General features: G+C 36.8%; 1 protein-coding gene across 4 annotated transcripts in view; it reads right to left on the reverse strand.

Moving 5' to 3' along the window:
• RILPL1 (Rab interacting lysosomal protein like 1) overlaps nt 1-17500 on the reverse strand; it is a 95728-nt gene that overhangs the window by 65713 nt on the left and 12515 nt on the right. For all 4 annotated transcript variants that reach the window (XM_053701809.1, XM_053701808.1, XM_053701810.1 and 1 more), the window contains exon 3: nt 10301-10419. In XM_053701809.1, coding sequence (XP_053557784.1) covers nt 10301-10419 — 119 coding nt within the window. The remainder of the gene's footprint in view (nt 1-10300; nt 10420-17500) is intronic.

Below are 17500 nucleotides of genomic sequence, written 5' to 3' on the forward strand. Positions count from 1 at the left end.
TATATTTTTATAAAGCTACAACCTTGTGTGGTGTTTCCAGCTTTGAAGACTGTGTGTTTGCAAGATCCCAGGTCACATATGGTGGAGGCAGCGGGCAAAACACTGATAGTCTGTTAAGGAAACAATACCATGCTTAAAAATGAAGGCAGCTGTACAGGCTTTACTACAGGCTACGGCTGCACAGCAACAGGCCACTGCTACACAGCAGCAAGCTACTGCCACCCAGCAAGAAAATATTTCAGTACTACAACAACTGGTTGTAACACAAAGAGAGGAACAGCAGAATATCACACATGCCAGAGTAACTATTTGCAAAAGATGGTGGCTACAGATGATGTGGAGGCTTACCTGATGGCTTTTGAAAGGACAGCCAAAAGAGAAGGGTGGCCTGCATCTAAATGGGCAAGCCTCCTTGCGCCATTTCTGGTTGAAGAACCTCAGAAGGCATATTATGATTTGTAGCCTGAGCAGGCCAGTGACTACAAAAATCTTAAAGCAGAAATCTTGGCCCGCCTGGGAGTAACGACAGCAGTGAGGCCCCTGCGATTTCATTCCTTGACTTATAATCAAGACAAAGCTGTGCGGTCACAGATGTTTGACTTGATACATCTTGCCAGGAAATGGCTACAGCCAGAGGTCAACTCGGCTAGTCATATTGTGGAACAACTTGTAATGGACCGTTCCTGCAAGGATTGCCTGTTTCCCTACAGCAGCGGGTCAGCCAGAGTGAACCTAAAACTGATGATGGTCTAGTTGCCCCCGTGGAACGCTATTTGGCTGCAGGAGAGTTTCTACAAATCCTCAACCAAGAAAGACCTAGAACCCTAAAGATCCAGGAGTCCCAGTAAATTGGTAAGACTGTTCTGGGGAAAAGGGAGTCTTGGGAGGAGCAGATGGGTTTCTACAACCCTATGGACATTACAGCAAGGGGCAAGAGTTTTGTGAGGCAGGAAGAGTCCCCAATAGCCTCAAAGATGTTGTCTAATGCTAATATTAAATGCTTTCAATGTAAAGAGTATGGACATTTTGCAAAGGACTGCCCTGAGAATGATGTTGCTTTGGAATGTAATGTTGGTAATATGAGGGACAATTCATTGTACTCTAGTTCAGTATATGCAGTTACCGAAAATGATTGCCTAAATGGCCACCCTTGGTGCACTGTAGGGGTGGAAGGAAATTAAATTAAAGCTTTGCTGGACTCTGGTAGCATGGTTACGCTCATAGACAAGGTCTGTTGAGAAATACTCCTATTGATAATCACCAGAACTTAGATATTGCCTGTGTCCATGGGGACATACACAAGTATCCAACTGCTGAAGTACTTATTGAAACACAAAATGGCCCTATACATTATAGAGTTGGTTTAGTAGATAAATTAGTCCATAAAACTAAAGAGATTTTCCCCATTCTTTTTAATCTATGGGATGCTGCTGAGAAAAATTCACCAGATTCAGTAGAGGGCGCTGTTTGCGATTTTCCCTTTTCTGATTTATTGGGGGATGACAAACAAAATAACTGCTGCTAGACGGAAAAAGTCAACCCCTATGGAAACTCTAGTTGGAGGCAACACTGAACAGGATAATACAGGTCAATCTAATATATCTGAACCTGATGTAGAAATAACTGACCTAGAGGATAGCCCAAGTAACTTTAGGGCTGCACAATGGGACCCCCGTTAATCCTGATAAAGCCCTCACATATCCATACTTTGAAGTGGAAAATGATTTATTGTACAGAGTTGGGGAAAAAAAAAAAAAGAGTCTGACAAACAGCTATTAGTACCCCAGGCATAGCGGCACACTGTATTAAACCTGGCACATAGCCACATACTTGGGGGACACTTGGGGATTGAAAAAAAACAAGAGAGAATATATCACAAATTATTGTTCTTCTTGTCCTGAATGCCAATTAACTGCCCCTCTTACAGCATACCGTAGACCCTTGGTGCCCTTACCCATAATTGAGGTCCCATTTGAATGCATTGTTATGGATTTTGTGGGTCCTCTTGTAAAGTCTGCAAGGGGACACCAGTACATATTGGTAGTAGTAGACTATGCTACCCATTACCCTGAGGCAATACCCATGCATACTACTTCAGCAAAAGCAATTGCTAAGGAGTTATTGTTAATGTTCAGCCGGGTTGGGATTCCCAAAAAAATATTAACAGACCAAGGCACTCCATTTATGTCGAGAATTACAAAGGAGTTGCGTAATCTCCTTCATATAAAAGCATCTGAGAACATCAGTATATCACCCGCAAACTGATGGTCTGGTAGAACGTTTCAATAAAACACTAAAGGCTATGCTCAAAAAAGTAATTGATAAAGATGGGGAAAACTGGGACTTCCTTTTGCCTTATTTAATGTTTTCTATCAGAGAGGTCCTTCAAGCTTCTACTGGGTTTTCCCCCTTTGAACTCTTATATGGAAGACACCCCAGAGGGTTGCTAGACATAACTAAGGAGACTTGGGAACAGGAGTCAACCCCTCACAGAAGTGTGATAGAACATATAACTCAGATGCAGGAACGAATGACAGCCATTATGCCCATAGTTAGAGAACACATGGAAAATGCCCAATAGCACCAGCAGAACAGCTATAACAGAAATGCCGGGGTTAGTGTGTTTAACTCAGGAGATAGAGTGCTAGTCCTGGCTCCCACAGTAGAGAACAGATTTTTGGCAACATGGCATGGACCATATGAAGTCATTGATAGAGTGGGGGAAGTAAATTACAAAGTAAGACAGTCTGGGAGGCGAAAGGAGGTACAGATTTACCATGTGAATTTACATAAGCCGTGAAAGAAAGAGAAACACTTGTAGCCGTGAAAACAGCAGACCTCCCTACAATGGAGAAGAATGAAATTGTAGTCAATATCTCAGAAACCCTGACTATTCACCAGAAGAGGGAGGTAAAGGACTTAATCAGATTAAATAAATAAATAGGTTTTCTTCGCAGTCCCAGGGAGAACTACAATTATAAATCATGACATTGTCACTGAACCAAGAAAAAGGATAAATCTAAAGCCATATAGAATACCTGAAGCTGGACCTTGGGGTAATCGAAGAATCCCAAAGTGACTGGAGTAGCCCAATCCTGCTTGTACCAAACCCTGATGACACAATCAGGTTTTGCAATGATTACCGGAAGCTGAATGCAATATCTAAGTTTGATGCATACCCCATGCCAAGGGTTGATGAACTCGTAGAGAGACTCGGGAGAGCCAGGTACCTAACCACATTGGATTTGACCAAGGGTTATTGGCAAGTGCCACTTACAGGATGGCCAAAGGAGAAGACTGTCTTCTCTTCTCCAGATGGGCACTTCCAATACAAGGTATTACCTTTTGGCCTACATGGTGCTCCAGCAACATTTCAAAGAATGATGGACCGGATCTTAAGGCCACATGCTCATTATGCCGCAGCTTACTTAGATGACGTGGTCATTCATAGTGAAGATTGGGAGTCTCACTTGCCAAAAGTGCAAGCTGTCCTTAAATCCATAAGAAAGGCCGGTCTGACAGCAAACCCTAGTAAATGTACCATTGGCTTGGAGGAGGCCAAGTATCTTGGCTAGTCCATTGGAAGAGGAATAGTGAAGCCACAACATGCTAAAGTTGAAGCCATAAGGAATTGGCCACAACCTATGATGAAGAAACAGGTCAGAACATTTCTTGCGCTTGTTGGCTACTACAGAAGGTTTATTTCTAACTTTGCTACTATAGAGGGTCCTTTAACTGACCTCACTAAAGCAAAAGCTCTAGTAATAGTGAAATGGTCCTCTGAAGCTGAACAAGCATTTCAAAATCTCAAGGAAGCCATCTGTAGGCAGCCGGTGTTAGTCACCTCATATTTTTCAAAGGAGTTTGTTTTACAGACGGATGCCTCTGATATAGGGCTTGGAGCAGTGCTTTTCCAGGAAAGTCAAAGTGAAGATCACCCGATACTATACCTCAGTAGGAAACTTCAACCTAGAGAAAAGAACTATTGGATTGTTGAAAAGGAGTGTCTAGCAATTAAATGGGCTGTTGAAACTCTCAAATATTATTTGTTGGGCAGAAAATTTAGGCTAGTTACTGATCATGCACCTCTCAAATGGATGAGTCAAACTAGGGATAATAATAGTAGTTACACGCTGGTTCCAGAGTTTGCAGCCCTATCACTTCTCAGTAGAACACAGGGCAGGTTGTAAAGAGGGAAATGCTGATGGCATTTCACGTATGCATACGCTTTTGGCCATGGTCGCTCACCCCACTAGGTCTGAGCTGGGGGGAGGAGGTGTGACAGAACCCAAGGCATAGTATTAGAAGGTGTCTATATTCCCCCAAAAGTCCTGCAGTGCAGGGTATGGTCTGACAACCCCAGGGAGAATAGTTGTGTTTGTTTATAACATAAAGAAAATGTGATTTATTTCTGGGTCCCTGGGGTGGAGCATTTGGAGAGTAGGGCGGCCCAGTGCTCCACCCCGCAGTTGGCAGGCAGCACATCATGTGAGAAAGTCCAGTCCAGGAATTCCATCTCACCCAGCTAGCTATTCATCTGCATGTGGTAATTGACAGCAGGTGCTAATAAAAATCCCGAGTCAGTGATTCAGTCAGAATGCCAGCAGTAAGGGAAACTGCAACACTCTCCTGAGAGACTGAGGAATGATCTCTAAAGGAAAAGTTTGAAAGGTCTGTGCATTTTTGTTTTTGTGAAAAGCCAGCTTAGTGCAGATAGTTGTACTTGTTAGTAAGTGCTCAGTGGAGCAAGTCTCTTGTGTTGTTTATGTTTATTTTGCCTGTTTTTGCCAGACCTGTTAATAAACGGACTATATTTTTATAAAGTTACAAACTTGTGTGGTGTTTCCAGCTTTGAAGACTGTGTGTTTGCAAGATCCCAGGTCACAATATATATATATATATATATATATATATATATATTATACACACACACATCCATCTTTAGACATATATCTTTGAGCCCTTATAACTTTTTTGTGCAATATTTTTTTAATGATAGTATGATTTTAAGTGTACTTTTACATGTATATTTTGATGTTTACTGCGTAAACACCCGCAATAAACCCTTTATCGCTCGCGTGCAAAGGTTTGTGCCCCACTCGTAATCTGGTCCTAAATAATCAATGCAAATCCCAAGAGAATTTCTGTCTACTAGTTAGAATAATTATTCTACACTCAAATAAAATCCAACTAAAACTGGCAATTGCTGCACTTATTCTGCAATGCTAGCCTAGAAGACAAAGGGATCCTTTGCTCCCAATCATGTATAAAGAAACTGGGTTATTCTGCATGGAGAGCAATATGATTGGACATGGGATATAGATGTAAGTTGCAGTAAAGGACAAATACTGTGATATTTTGCCTTTTACTTTATGGCGATGTCTGTTCTTAATAAATAAAGGAGTTAAGAGGAACAGAAATAAAACAATCAGCATTTCTAAAACTGACATATACCAGTTTCACTTCTGAGACATATCCAAAACCCAACCACATACGCAGCAACAAACTGCCTTCTAAGAAACCCTGAAGTCCCATTTTGTGCAGATGGAGGTTCCCCATTTCTGTAAAAGGTTTCTGTGTGTGTAAAGTGATGTGCAGGGGAATAAGGAGGCAGTTGCTACATCTGTGCAGTCTTGAGTCTTGGTTGTTTGCTTCTGGATAACCACTCATTTTTGTTGTTGTTTTGTTAAGGGGCAGTTCAGGGTCCTGGTGAGTTGTCAGGAGTTTCTTAGGTGCATATTTGGGCCCTGGAGCCCTAGCAATACCTTGAAGTTCTAAAGGAGTTACATGAAATATTTTGGGATAAAAGAGATACAGTTGACTACACAAACAATGAAACGGCCATTAATTAAAAGGCAGAGTGTAGTAGTGTACAGTCAATTTTTTTCCTCCTTAATGTCCTCCCAATGATCCATTTTACCCTTTGGAGTATATTAAATTGTTTACAAATAACTCCTTTTTCACAGGTTGTTTTTGCCTATGAAAAGTGCCACTTAAACTGAAAAACATAATTTATGTAAGAACTTACCTGATAAATTAATTTCTTTCATATTGGCAAGAGTCCATGAGCTAGTGACGTATGGGATATACAATCCTACCAGGAGGGGCAAAGTTTCCCAAACCTCAAAATGCCTATAAATACACCCCTCACCACACCCACAATTCAGTTTAACGAATAGCCAAGTAGTGGGGTGATAGAAAAAGGAGTAAAAAAAGCATACAAAAAAGAGGAACTGGAAATATAATTATGCTTTTATACAAAAAAAAATCATAACCACCAGAAAAAGGGTGGGTCTCATGGACTCTTGCCAATATGAAAGAAATTAATTTATGCGGTAAGTTCTTATATACATTTTGTTTTCTTTCATGTAATTGGCAAGAGTCCATGAGCTAGTGACGTATGGGATAGAAATACCCAAGATGTGGAAGTCCACAGAAGAGTCACTAGAAAGGGAGGGATAAAATAAAAACAGCCATTTTCCGCTGAAAAAAATTAAATCCACAAAAAAATAAGTTTCTCATAAAATTTAAAGAAAAAAAACTTAAAACATATGCAGAAGAATCAAACTGAAGCAACTGCCTGAAGAACTTTTCTACCAAAAACTGCTTTAGAAGAAGCAAATACATAAAAATGATAACATTTAGTAAATGTATGCAAAGAAGACCAAGTTGCTGCTTTGCAAATCTGATCAACTGAAGCTTTATTCTTAAAAGCCCAAGAAGTGGAGACTGAACTAGTAGAATGAGCTGTGATCCTCTGAGGCGGGGACTGTCCAGCCTCTAAATAAGCTTTATGAATCAAAAGCTTTAACCAAGATGCCAAAGAAATGGCAGAAGCTTTCTGACCTTTTCTAGAACCAGAGAAGACAACAAATAGACTAGAATTCTTCCTGAAATCTTTAGTAGCTTCAACATAATATTTTAAAGCTCTTAAAACATCCCAAAGAATGTAAAGATCTTTCAAGAGTATTCTTGGGATTAGGACACAAGGAAGGAACAACAATTTCCCTACTAATGTTGTTAGAATTCACAACCTTAAGAAGAAATTTAAACGAAGTCCGCAAAACAGCCTTATCCTGATGAAAAATCAGAAAAGGAGACTCACAAGAGAGAGCAGACAATTCGGAAACTCTTCTAGCTGAAGAGATAGCCAAAAGAAACAACACTTTCCAAGAAAGTAGTTTAATATCCAAATAATGCATAGGCTCAAAAGGAGGAGCCTGCAAAATCTTCAAAACCAAATTAAGACACCAAGGAGGAGATATTGATTTAACAACAGGCTTGATACGAACCAAAGCCTGAACAAAACAGTGAATATCAGGAAGCTTAGCAATCTTTCTATGAAATAAAACAGAAAGAGCAGAGATTTGTCCCTTCAAAGTACTCGCAGACATACTTTTATCCAAACCATCCTGAAGAAACTGTAAAATTCTAGGAATTCTAAAAGAATGCCAGGAAAATTTATAAGAAGAACACCATGAAATAAAGGTCTTCCAAACTTGATAACAGACTTATGAGCATGTAGCATAGTATTAATCACTGAGTCAGAGAAACCTATATGACTAAGCACTAAGTGTTCAATTTCCATACCTTCAAATTTAACGATTTGAGATCCTGATGGAAAAAAAACAGCCCTTGAGACAGAAGGTCTGGTCTTAAAGGAAGTGGCCAAGGCTGGCAACTGGACATCCGGACATGATCCGCATACTAAAACCACGCTGGTGCTATCAGAAACACATACGATTGTGAATGATCTTGGAGATCACTCTTGGAAGAAGTACTAGAGGCGGAAAGATATAAGCAGGTTGGTAAAACCAAGGAACTGCTAAAGCATCCACCATCTCCGCCTGAGGATCCCTGGACCTGGATAGGTACCTGGGAAGTTTCTTGTTTAGATGAGAAGCCATACGATCTACCACCTCCATAGGAGGCAAAGTTTGTAAAACTGAATTGTGGGTGTCGTGAGGGGTGTATTTATAGGCATTTTGAGGTTTGGGAACTTTGCCCCTCCTGGTAGGATTATATATCCCATACATCACTAGCTCAATGACTCTTGCCAATTATATGAAAGAAATGTAAAATTAACATTCCATTGGGGGTGGGAGAAAGCAAGCACAGCCCATTTAAAAGGGAGTCATTACCTGTTCACTGAGGCAAACATTGGCATTGACCATTATATGACAACTGCTCAAGCAATGAGAAAGGGGATCAATTACAAAACACGTCAGTGTTACCAACATGGGTATCGTCTTAGATTGTTTAATATTGAGCAGCCGACTAAACAAAAAGATCGGTATTGAGGACTAAACAGTACTGAGTTGCTGGCTACTGAATATCTATGGCTTATCTTAGGCTATGGGACAGGTCCATCATGACAAGGATTAGGCTGGGGTGAGAAATGTTAAACCCAGTTGGTGACTCCAGAGCATTAAAAAGATTGAGATTGTATAATAAAGTTTGCAAATTGTGTTGAAAGAAAAAAAACAAAAAAACATGAACAAACAAAAACACCTATGCAATATATTTACATTATTTTGTCCCTTTTCTGTAATTTAAATGCTAAAAAAAAAAGTCGGTTTTCCAGTTTCTGGTAAAAGTGGAAGTGCACACTCCAGACACTGCTATATTCTACAGAACCATTGGTTGCACACACTAGACACTCATTTACAGCTGTCGCTAATTGGCATCAGCAGATAAAGAAACCTAGGTTACAACATGGTGGCCACCCACGGCTTTATGGACACTAAATAATGTTTAACAACTAATCTGCATATTATAATAAAGCTAATCTTTGCTTTGAATACATCACCCAACATTGATTTAGTGTTGAAGTCCATTTAAGATATCTCTACCTGTGAGAATTGTATATTGTGTTTCCTGGAAACTGGGGAGGCAAGTTTGGAATTTAGCACTAGGGGTCAATTTACCAAATGTCGGGCGGACATGATTCATTATAGTGAATCATGTCCTCCCAACATCGCTAAATGCTGACAGCATACGCTGTCAGCATTTAACATTGCACACGCATTTCTTGTGAAATGCTTGTGCAATGCCACCCCCTGCACATTCGCGGCCAATCTGCCGCTAGCAGTGGGTGTCAATCATCCTGATCGTATCTGATCGGGATGATTGCAGTAGGTGGTGGAGAAGTTAAGGAGCACTAGGGGGTGATTATTTAATCTACCCCCTAATGTCATCTATAGAAGACAAATCAAGGGTTATATAGCAGCATTATATTCTATTGAAACTGTCAAGTGAAATGCAAGAGGCTGTAGAACAAGTTTTAGACCATCTGCTGACATATGGACTAGTAACTGATGTGCTCGGCAGACATAGTGAATGTGCCAAATGTAAGCTGGAGTGTGTTGTCTATGGCATAAATCAAATGTCACTAAAGCTGAAGAGGCTGAAAAAGGAACAAGGTTGCATAGGGCTGGCTCAGCTTGGTATTGTGCTATCTAAAGTCTTTCTCCAGTTCTAAGCAGTAACTGAAGTCTCCAATATTTGTAAGTTTTGCAAAATTACACAACTCTGCCTGTTTCACAGCAAGAGCTTATTTCAATATATCAGGATATTTCCATTTAGATGTCACTTTTTTTTTAAAAGGGTTTAGTGTATGTATAAGAGCACTGTCTCTCCAGTTCCAGTTGTTGCACCTGGTTTCTTACTGTATAGAATATCTACAGCAAACAATATGTATTCCATAACTAAAGATAATGCAAGGAATCTGCCCTGAAACTCCTTACCATTACAATGTAGCATATCGTGCAATTATGTGCACAAAACCTTACATAGAACCCTAAACATATCTTATTGCCGTCACTGTTCTACATTACCCCACTAAATTAAGAATTGGTCAAATATTATACTGTAGACAAAACAAATACTGTACAAGTATTTTCTTGCTCAGATATGGTTATCAATGAACAGAGTTCAGGACCAAAACATATTCAAAATGAGGCTTCCTTAAAGGAACACAGCAGAGAAGGTAACCTAAGTTACAACATGGCAGCTCCCATTGTTTTATAGACACTAAAAATGTACACTTATTTTGTCAATATGCAAACGGCTAATGAGACTTTAAAAAAATATATATATATCTACACGTTATTTTCATACTAATCTTTTCTTTGAATGCATCATTCTACCTAACATTTATTTAGTGTTTAATGTCCCTTTAATTTGAGTACAATTAAGATAGTGATGCTGTATATAATCACTGATAATTAAAATAAAATTTAGATCAAGAAAATCATATTTCTATAAAAAAAAAATAAAAAAAAAGGAAATGAACACTCACAGCTTCCACGTCTTCGTTCTTCAGCACAAGCTCTCGGTCTTTAGCTCTGATTTCATCTCTCTGTTTATCCACAACTTCTTTTAACTTCTTCATCACTTGCTTTTCTCTTTCAGACATACCTAGATGTGAGAGAGCCAAGTTATAGGAACAACATTCAGTGCAGAAAACCTACAGTCTTAAATGGATTATACCCAATTTCACAGCCCCATTCGGAATATGAAAAAGACGAAGGGGTAGATTTATCAATAGTCGAGCGGACATGATTCGCTGTAGCAAATCAAGTCCGCTCGACCTTGCTAAATGGCGACAGCATATGCTGTCGGCATTTAACATTGCATTATATTGCATTTAACATTGCACAAGCATTTCTAGTGAAATGCTTGTGCAATGCTGCCCCCTTCTCACTGGCGGCCAATCGGACGCTATCAGGGGCTGTCAATCATCCAGATCCCTGAAACGATGGGGCTCCGAAGCAGCATCTGCTGCTTAATAACTTGAGCCCATAATATAGTGATGCCTCATTTTATACACCAAAACCACAATCTATTGCCTTACAAAGGAAGAAATGTCAGAAAGTCTATTTGTATTAAAGGGACACTGAACCTAGATTTTTTCTTTCATGATTCAGATAGAGCATGCAATTTTAAGCAACTTTCTAATTTACTCCTATTATCAAATGTTCTGCATTCTCTTGCTATCTTTATTTGAAAAGCTAGAATGTAAGTTTAGATGCCGGCCCATTTTTGGTTAACAACCTGGGTTGTTCTTGCTGATTGATGGATAAATTCACCCACCAATAAACAAGTGCTGTCCATTGTTCTGATCAAAAAAATTGTCTGGCTCCTTAGCTTAGATGTCTTCTTTTTCAAATAAAGATAGCAAGAGAACAAAGAAAAATTGATAATAGGAGTAAATTAGAAAGTTGCATGCTCTATCTGAATCACAAAATATTTTTTTTGGGGTTCAGTGTCCCTTTAAGTCTCTGTACGGACCTGCTGCCATCTTTATGTTATATTTTATTTTTAAGAAAAAAGATAATCACCATTAACATACTGACTTGGGCAGTGAGAGTAGAAAAGGTGACAATAAACATCTCTTACTTTTGTGTACAAATTGTGCTTGACCCAACCCTCATGAGGACAAAAAGAAAATTATGTAACCTACAAATCAGTAGTGTTTGTAATCACATTTTACATAATAGCAAGAGGTGTTCAAATTCCCTTTAAACTATGGACCTGAGAAGCAATTTGATCCCGATTCTCAAACATAGAAGGGCAAAACATGTTTGTGAAATAAGGGTTTGAGTAAAGCAATCTTGTGACCATAATGCAATAGAAGTGACCACTACAGAATGGCATTTGCTCATTCCATTTCTCTACTTCATTCCTCAATTGCACTTAGGGGGACTTGAAGACCACAGATGCACACAACCAGTATGTACAATCCTGTGATAATCCCATCTGAAAGACAAGGTCTAGCTAATGTGTGCATGCCGGCCCTCAGGGGCCTCAAACTGGCCAGGATTAGTCAAAATATTTGCTTTAAGGGGAAGTTAAAGGGACATGAAACCCAAAAGTTTTAAACAACTTTTTTCAATTTACTGCTGTTATCAATTTTGCTTCATTCTCTTGGTATTCTTTATTGGGGGAGCAGCAATGCACTACTGTAAGATGAACACATTAGTAAGACAATCACAAGAGACATATGTGCACCAATCAGCTAGCTCACAGCTCCTGTAGGGTATGCTTTTCAACAATCGATACCAAGGGAACAACGCATTTCTAGGTAATAGAAGTAAATTGAAAAGTTGGTTAAAATGGTATGCTTGATCTGAATCATGAAAGAACATTCGATACCAAGGGAACAACGCATTTCTAGGTAATAGAAGTAAATTGAAAAGTTGGTTAAAATGGTATGCTCGATCTGAATCATGAAAGAACATTTTTGGGTTTCATATCCCTTAAAGTATAAATGTACTTTTGAGGCAATTTCCTAAATAAAGCAAGATGTTTATCCACTGACAAAGCATATTGCAAGGCCTTCTCTCCTTGATTCATCTGTTCTGCACAAGTAATCTAGTCTCCTTGGTCAGAGTTAAGACCTATACACTAAGGCCCCTGTGTCCTTATAGATTAAAAGCTGTGTATTTTGGGGAACTGTATGATTATAAACCAAGTGGCAGAAACTTTGTATTTAGCAGCCAACAATTAAAGGAACAGTCAACACCAGATTTTTTGTTGTTTTAAAAGATAGATAATCCCTTAATTACCAATTCCCCAGTTTTGCCAACACAGTTATAATTATATACGTTTTAACTCTGTAATTACTTTGTATCTAAGCCTCAGCAGACTGCCCCCTTATTTCAGTTATTTTGACAGACTTGCATATTAGCCAATCAGAGCTGTCTCCATGGTAAATTCACGTGCATGAGCTCAATGTTATCTATATGAAACACGTGAACTAATGCCCTCTAGTGGTGCAAAACTATCAAAATGCATTTAGATTAGAGGCGGCCTTCAATGTCTAAGAAATTAGCATATGAACCTCCTAGGTTTAGTTTTTAACTAAGAATACCAAGAGAACAAAGCAAAATTGGTGATAAAAGTAAATTGGAAAGTTGTTTAAAATTACATGCCCTATTTGAAACATTTAAGTTTTCTTGGGACTTCACTTTCCCTTTAAAATGTTATGATTGTAAAAGTGACATGAAAGTCAAAATTAAAAAACTTTTTAATGATTCCGATGGAGTATGTAATTTTATAAGTAGTGGCCATTTACTTATATTATCAAATGTACCTTGTTCTTTTGGTATCCTTTGTTGAAAGCATACCTAGGTAGGATCATGAGCACAATGTACTACTGGGAGCGGTTGATTGGTAGCTACACATATGCCTCTTGTCATATGTAAATGAAATTAATAAAGAAATAATTATTTTCCTAGATTTTGAAATATATATATATATATATATATATATATATATATATATATATATATATATATAAATGAGAATCAAATTAACAGCAGAACACATTTCAAAGAGGTGGATAGCAACAATTACATTCATGCAGAAAGCTGCCACCATAACCAATGGAAAACCAATATCCCTAAGGGGCAACTATTGAGAATTAGAAAAAACTGCACACAGGAACAAGACTATATGGAACAATCAAAATGATTAAAAAGGAAATTCATAGATAGAGGATATAAAAGTGAAATAATAGACAAACGAATAGAGTTAGTAAAAAACAGAGATAGGAATGACAGACTATATAAACCAAATATTGAATCTAAGAGAGAAAAAACACCAAAAGTGCCATTTATAACTCAATATAATCAAGATCATAAAAAAAGTTGAAAAAATAATAAAAATAAAAAAACACTGGAATATACTAAAATTAGATGAGAAATTAAAGGATATAATAGGTGACAAACCAGAAATTATATACAGAAGGGCAAATTATTTAAAAACCAAACTAGCCCCCACGGACCTAAGAAAGAAGAAGAAGTTAGATAAGACCTTGAAGGAAATTAAATAAAAGGTTTTTTTCCCATGTTATGCCTGCAAATCCTGCAGACACTCAGAAAAGATAATTTTTTTTTAAATCTAATACAACAGGCAAAGAGTATGAGATTAAACACCTAATACGTTGTACTGATAAGAACATAATCTATCTGCTAGAGTGCTTCTGTGGAAAACAATATGTTGGCGAATAGACTAGACCTGTAAGAGAGAGTAAGAGAACACATACTCTCAATAGAGAATGCAAAAGAGGACAGGAATAAAGATCTTCTAGTACCACAACATTTCCTAAAATGCAATAATTGTAATTTAAAAAAATTCAAATTTATTGCAATTGACAAATTGAACCAAAATTGGAGAGGAGGAGATGTAGAGAATGAAATACTAAAGTTAGAATATAAAGGGATCTACGAATTAGAAACAAAAAATCCAAAAGGATTAAATATTGAATTTAGTATTACACCATTCTTAAAATACTAGAAATAATATACTAACTAACTTTGAAGTATCTATATACATGTATATGTATTAATCATAGTTCCACTACAATTACACAATTCACACTGTATAAAATAGTATAGGACTATTACATATAGACATATACTATATATTTAATATCAACATTCATGGTTATCTATTATAAGTAGTTTATGGGAATTAATTATAAAGAAAAAGATATTTTGTACATTAGGATATAATTATTTAAACCAAATTCCCATTATTTATAAATGTTTTCTCCTATTCAAAATCTGTTAAATCAATCATACAATGTATATAAATGACAAGTATATAACTTAAACGCTTAATATGTATATTGTTGATTTTCAAACATTAGCATATTGTAAAGAATCCATATAAGCTATATAAAAAATTCCATCGTAATGCACAATTAAACTGGATTTGTATAGAACAATAGCAATGATAATGGTCCTTTGCAATTTTGTTACGCTAAACTAGTTGAGTAACAGAAAGATACAAGTACATCTTGCATAAAACAGTAACAATGTTAAGCCCTGGTAACAAAATCATGCTGCAACAAACCAGTGACAGAAAGATATAATCGTATCATATATAGCACTGTAATGTTATGAATGAACAACTGTAACAATGTTAATGGTCTGTTACAATATTATAACGCTAAACTATTTAAATGACAGAGAGATACAATTGCATCTAGCATGGAACAATGGAAATGTTAAAAAGCCTAGATTCAAAATGATGTGGAAATATTTAAGAGACAGCAAGATAAAATCGGATCTTGTATAGAACTGGATTACCATCAATGAACCATTATAACATTGCAAATTTTGAGTGACAGAAAAGCAATCCAAAAGACCTATGTGTTTTTTGTCTAACCAATGAGAGATCAGTTTAAGAGTTTAAATAAGACCACCAAATCCATTTTGAGCAATATGTTTGAAAAAGGCTGCAGGTGACAGCCGAAACGCGTCCCATATTGCTCTAAAGAAAAAAGAGGAAAGAGAAGAATTTATGCTTCAATCATCCATACTTACTCTGGACACCTAATCCGGAAAAAAGGAAAGAATTAATCTGTACCTGGCAGCTCTGCAAAAGGGGACGTAGCCGAGTGGCAACCAAACTACAGCAGTTAAACAGGAAGTTTCAGCTTGGACCCCAGGACGTACCCTAGCCTGCACAGATGCTATAACGGAGAATCTAAAAGAACTACAGCTAAAATAGAAGGTAAAGGATCACAGTGAGATCAGAAGTAAACCACTGCCTGCTGGATCCTAGGACGTACCTTGGCCGGTTTTTCCCCACAATTATGATCTACTGCGAATAACGAAGAACAAAGGATAAGAAAGCTATCTTCAATTGATCATACTAAACAATACAGGTAATCACTATACCGGTATAGCTAGGAAGAATCGTTCTGTCCTAAGTTTCACAACTTTGTGTTAAGGTACCTTCCTACCTCCATAAGTCCCGGGCAAATGACTTTTTGAAAAACAAACAAATTATATACATCAGAAACTGCTTGAGATTATCAGCCAGTGCAATATATTGAAGGTGATATTGATTGTCTCTATACGTTAATTATATGTCTGTCTTTCTCCCAATCTATGCCTAAACTTTCTGTACATCGGTTTTAGGCTGATAAAATACATATAGCAAAGGAAAATCAATTTCAAACAGATCCAACAATTAAATAAACATACATAGTCACCTATTTTAAGTACTTATCAGTTACACAAGGCAAATAAGCTTGAGCCTTTTTTTTTTATCTATTGTTTTTTTTTTATCCGGATCGATTTTTGTTTTTAAAATACTTCTTATATATTCACCCTATGACATTTTATACATCCACTTTATTATATTTGTCCCCATTAAATGTAATATACGTTATTACTTTTTAATAATAAAAGTTATTAATGTTTAAGTCATTTTTTGTATATATATATATATATATATATATATATATATATATATATATATATATATATATATATATATATATATATATACAAAACAGAATGAGAAGCAGTCTGCCAGGAACGAACAGCAGCATCAATAGCTTGTTCTATGGCCTGGTTGCCACCTGGTAGTAGATTCTTTCTGCCCAATTGTGCTTTTCACAGAGGAAAACTTTCCTGTAGTATATCAGTCTGATCCCGCCTACATGGTCAGTCCAGCACCGAAATACCAGGCAATTCTCCTCTGAACAAGGAACATGACAACCCCAGACGATTGTATATACACACACACACACACACACGTGATCTGACTTCTCTTGTATTTTATTAATGACCAGTAAAAATTATTTTATGCATATTGCTTAGAGTACTTGTCATCTATATTGGAATTGTACGATTATTACCCTATATCTGATCATAATATTGATATTTAGGCACTTGATAATTACTGAGCATTAAAATAAACCAAACATTTTTTATATTTTATTATTTTTCTTATAAATTTAAATATCTTTCAAAATACACCAGGCAAATTCAGACTGAGATAAACTCAGGTGCACGTAAAGAACAATTTCTCTCTTGTCCCAGCTAGAGCTGTTCCTTTGCTGGGGATAAACCTATAGTTATATGCAAGTAACATAAGATCATTTTCTTTTTGTACACTAAACAGTGAACCCCTAATCTCAGGATTTTCAAAACAGACAAAGAGAGAGCCTGAATTAAAGGGACGTGAAACACACATTTTCTTTATGATTCAGATAGATTATATATTTTTAAACAACTTTTCAATTTACTTATGTTATCAATTTTGCTTCATTCTCTTGAATTTCTTTTTTTAAGAAGCAGCAATGCACTCCTGGGAGCTAGATGAATACAGTTGTAAGCCAATTACAATGTGCATACAAGATCAGCCACCAATCAGCAGCTAGTGCCAAGCTAATGAAGCAAATTAGATAACAGAAGTAAAGTGAAAAGTTGTATGCTCTATCTCAATCATGGTTATTGTTGAACAATATGTGGCTATAATTATATATATATATGTGTATGTATGTAGATGTGTATGTATATAGATGTGTATGTATATATATATATATATATATATATATATATATATATACATATATACATACACACACACATATATATATATATATATATATATATATATATATATATATATATACACACACACATATATATATATATATACACACACACATATATATATATATACACACACACAT

The sequence above is a fragment of the Bombina bombina genome, chromosome 2 (genome assembly GCF_027579735.1).
Source record: "Bombina bombina isolate aBomBom1 chromosome 2, aBomBom1.pri, whole genome shotgun sequence".
Classification (NCBI taxonomy): domain Eukaryota; kingdom Metazoa; phylum Chordata; class Amphibia; order Anura; family Bombinatoridae; genus Bombina; species Bombina bombina.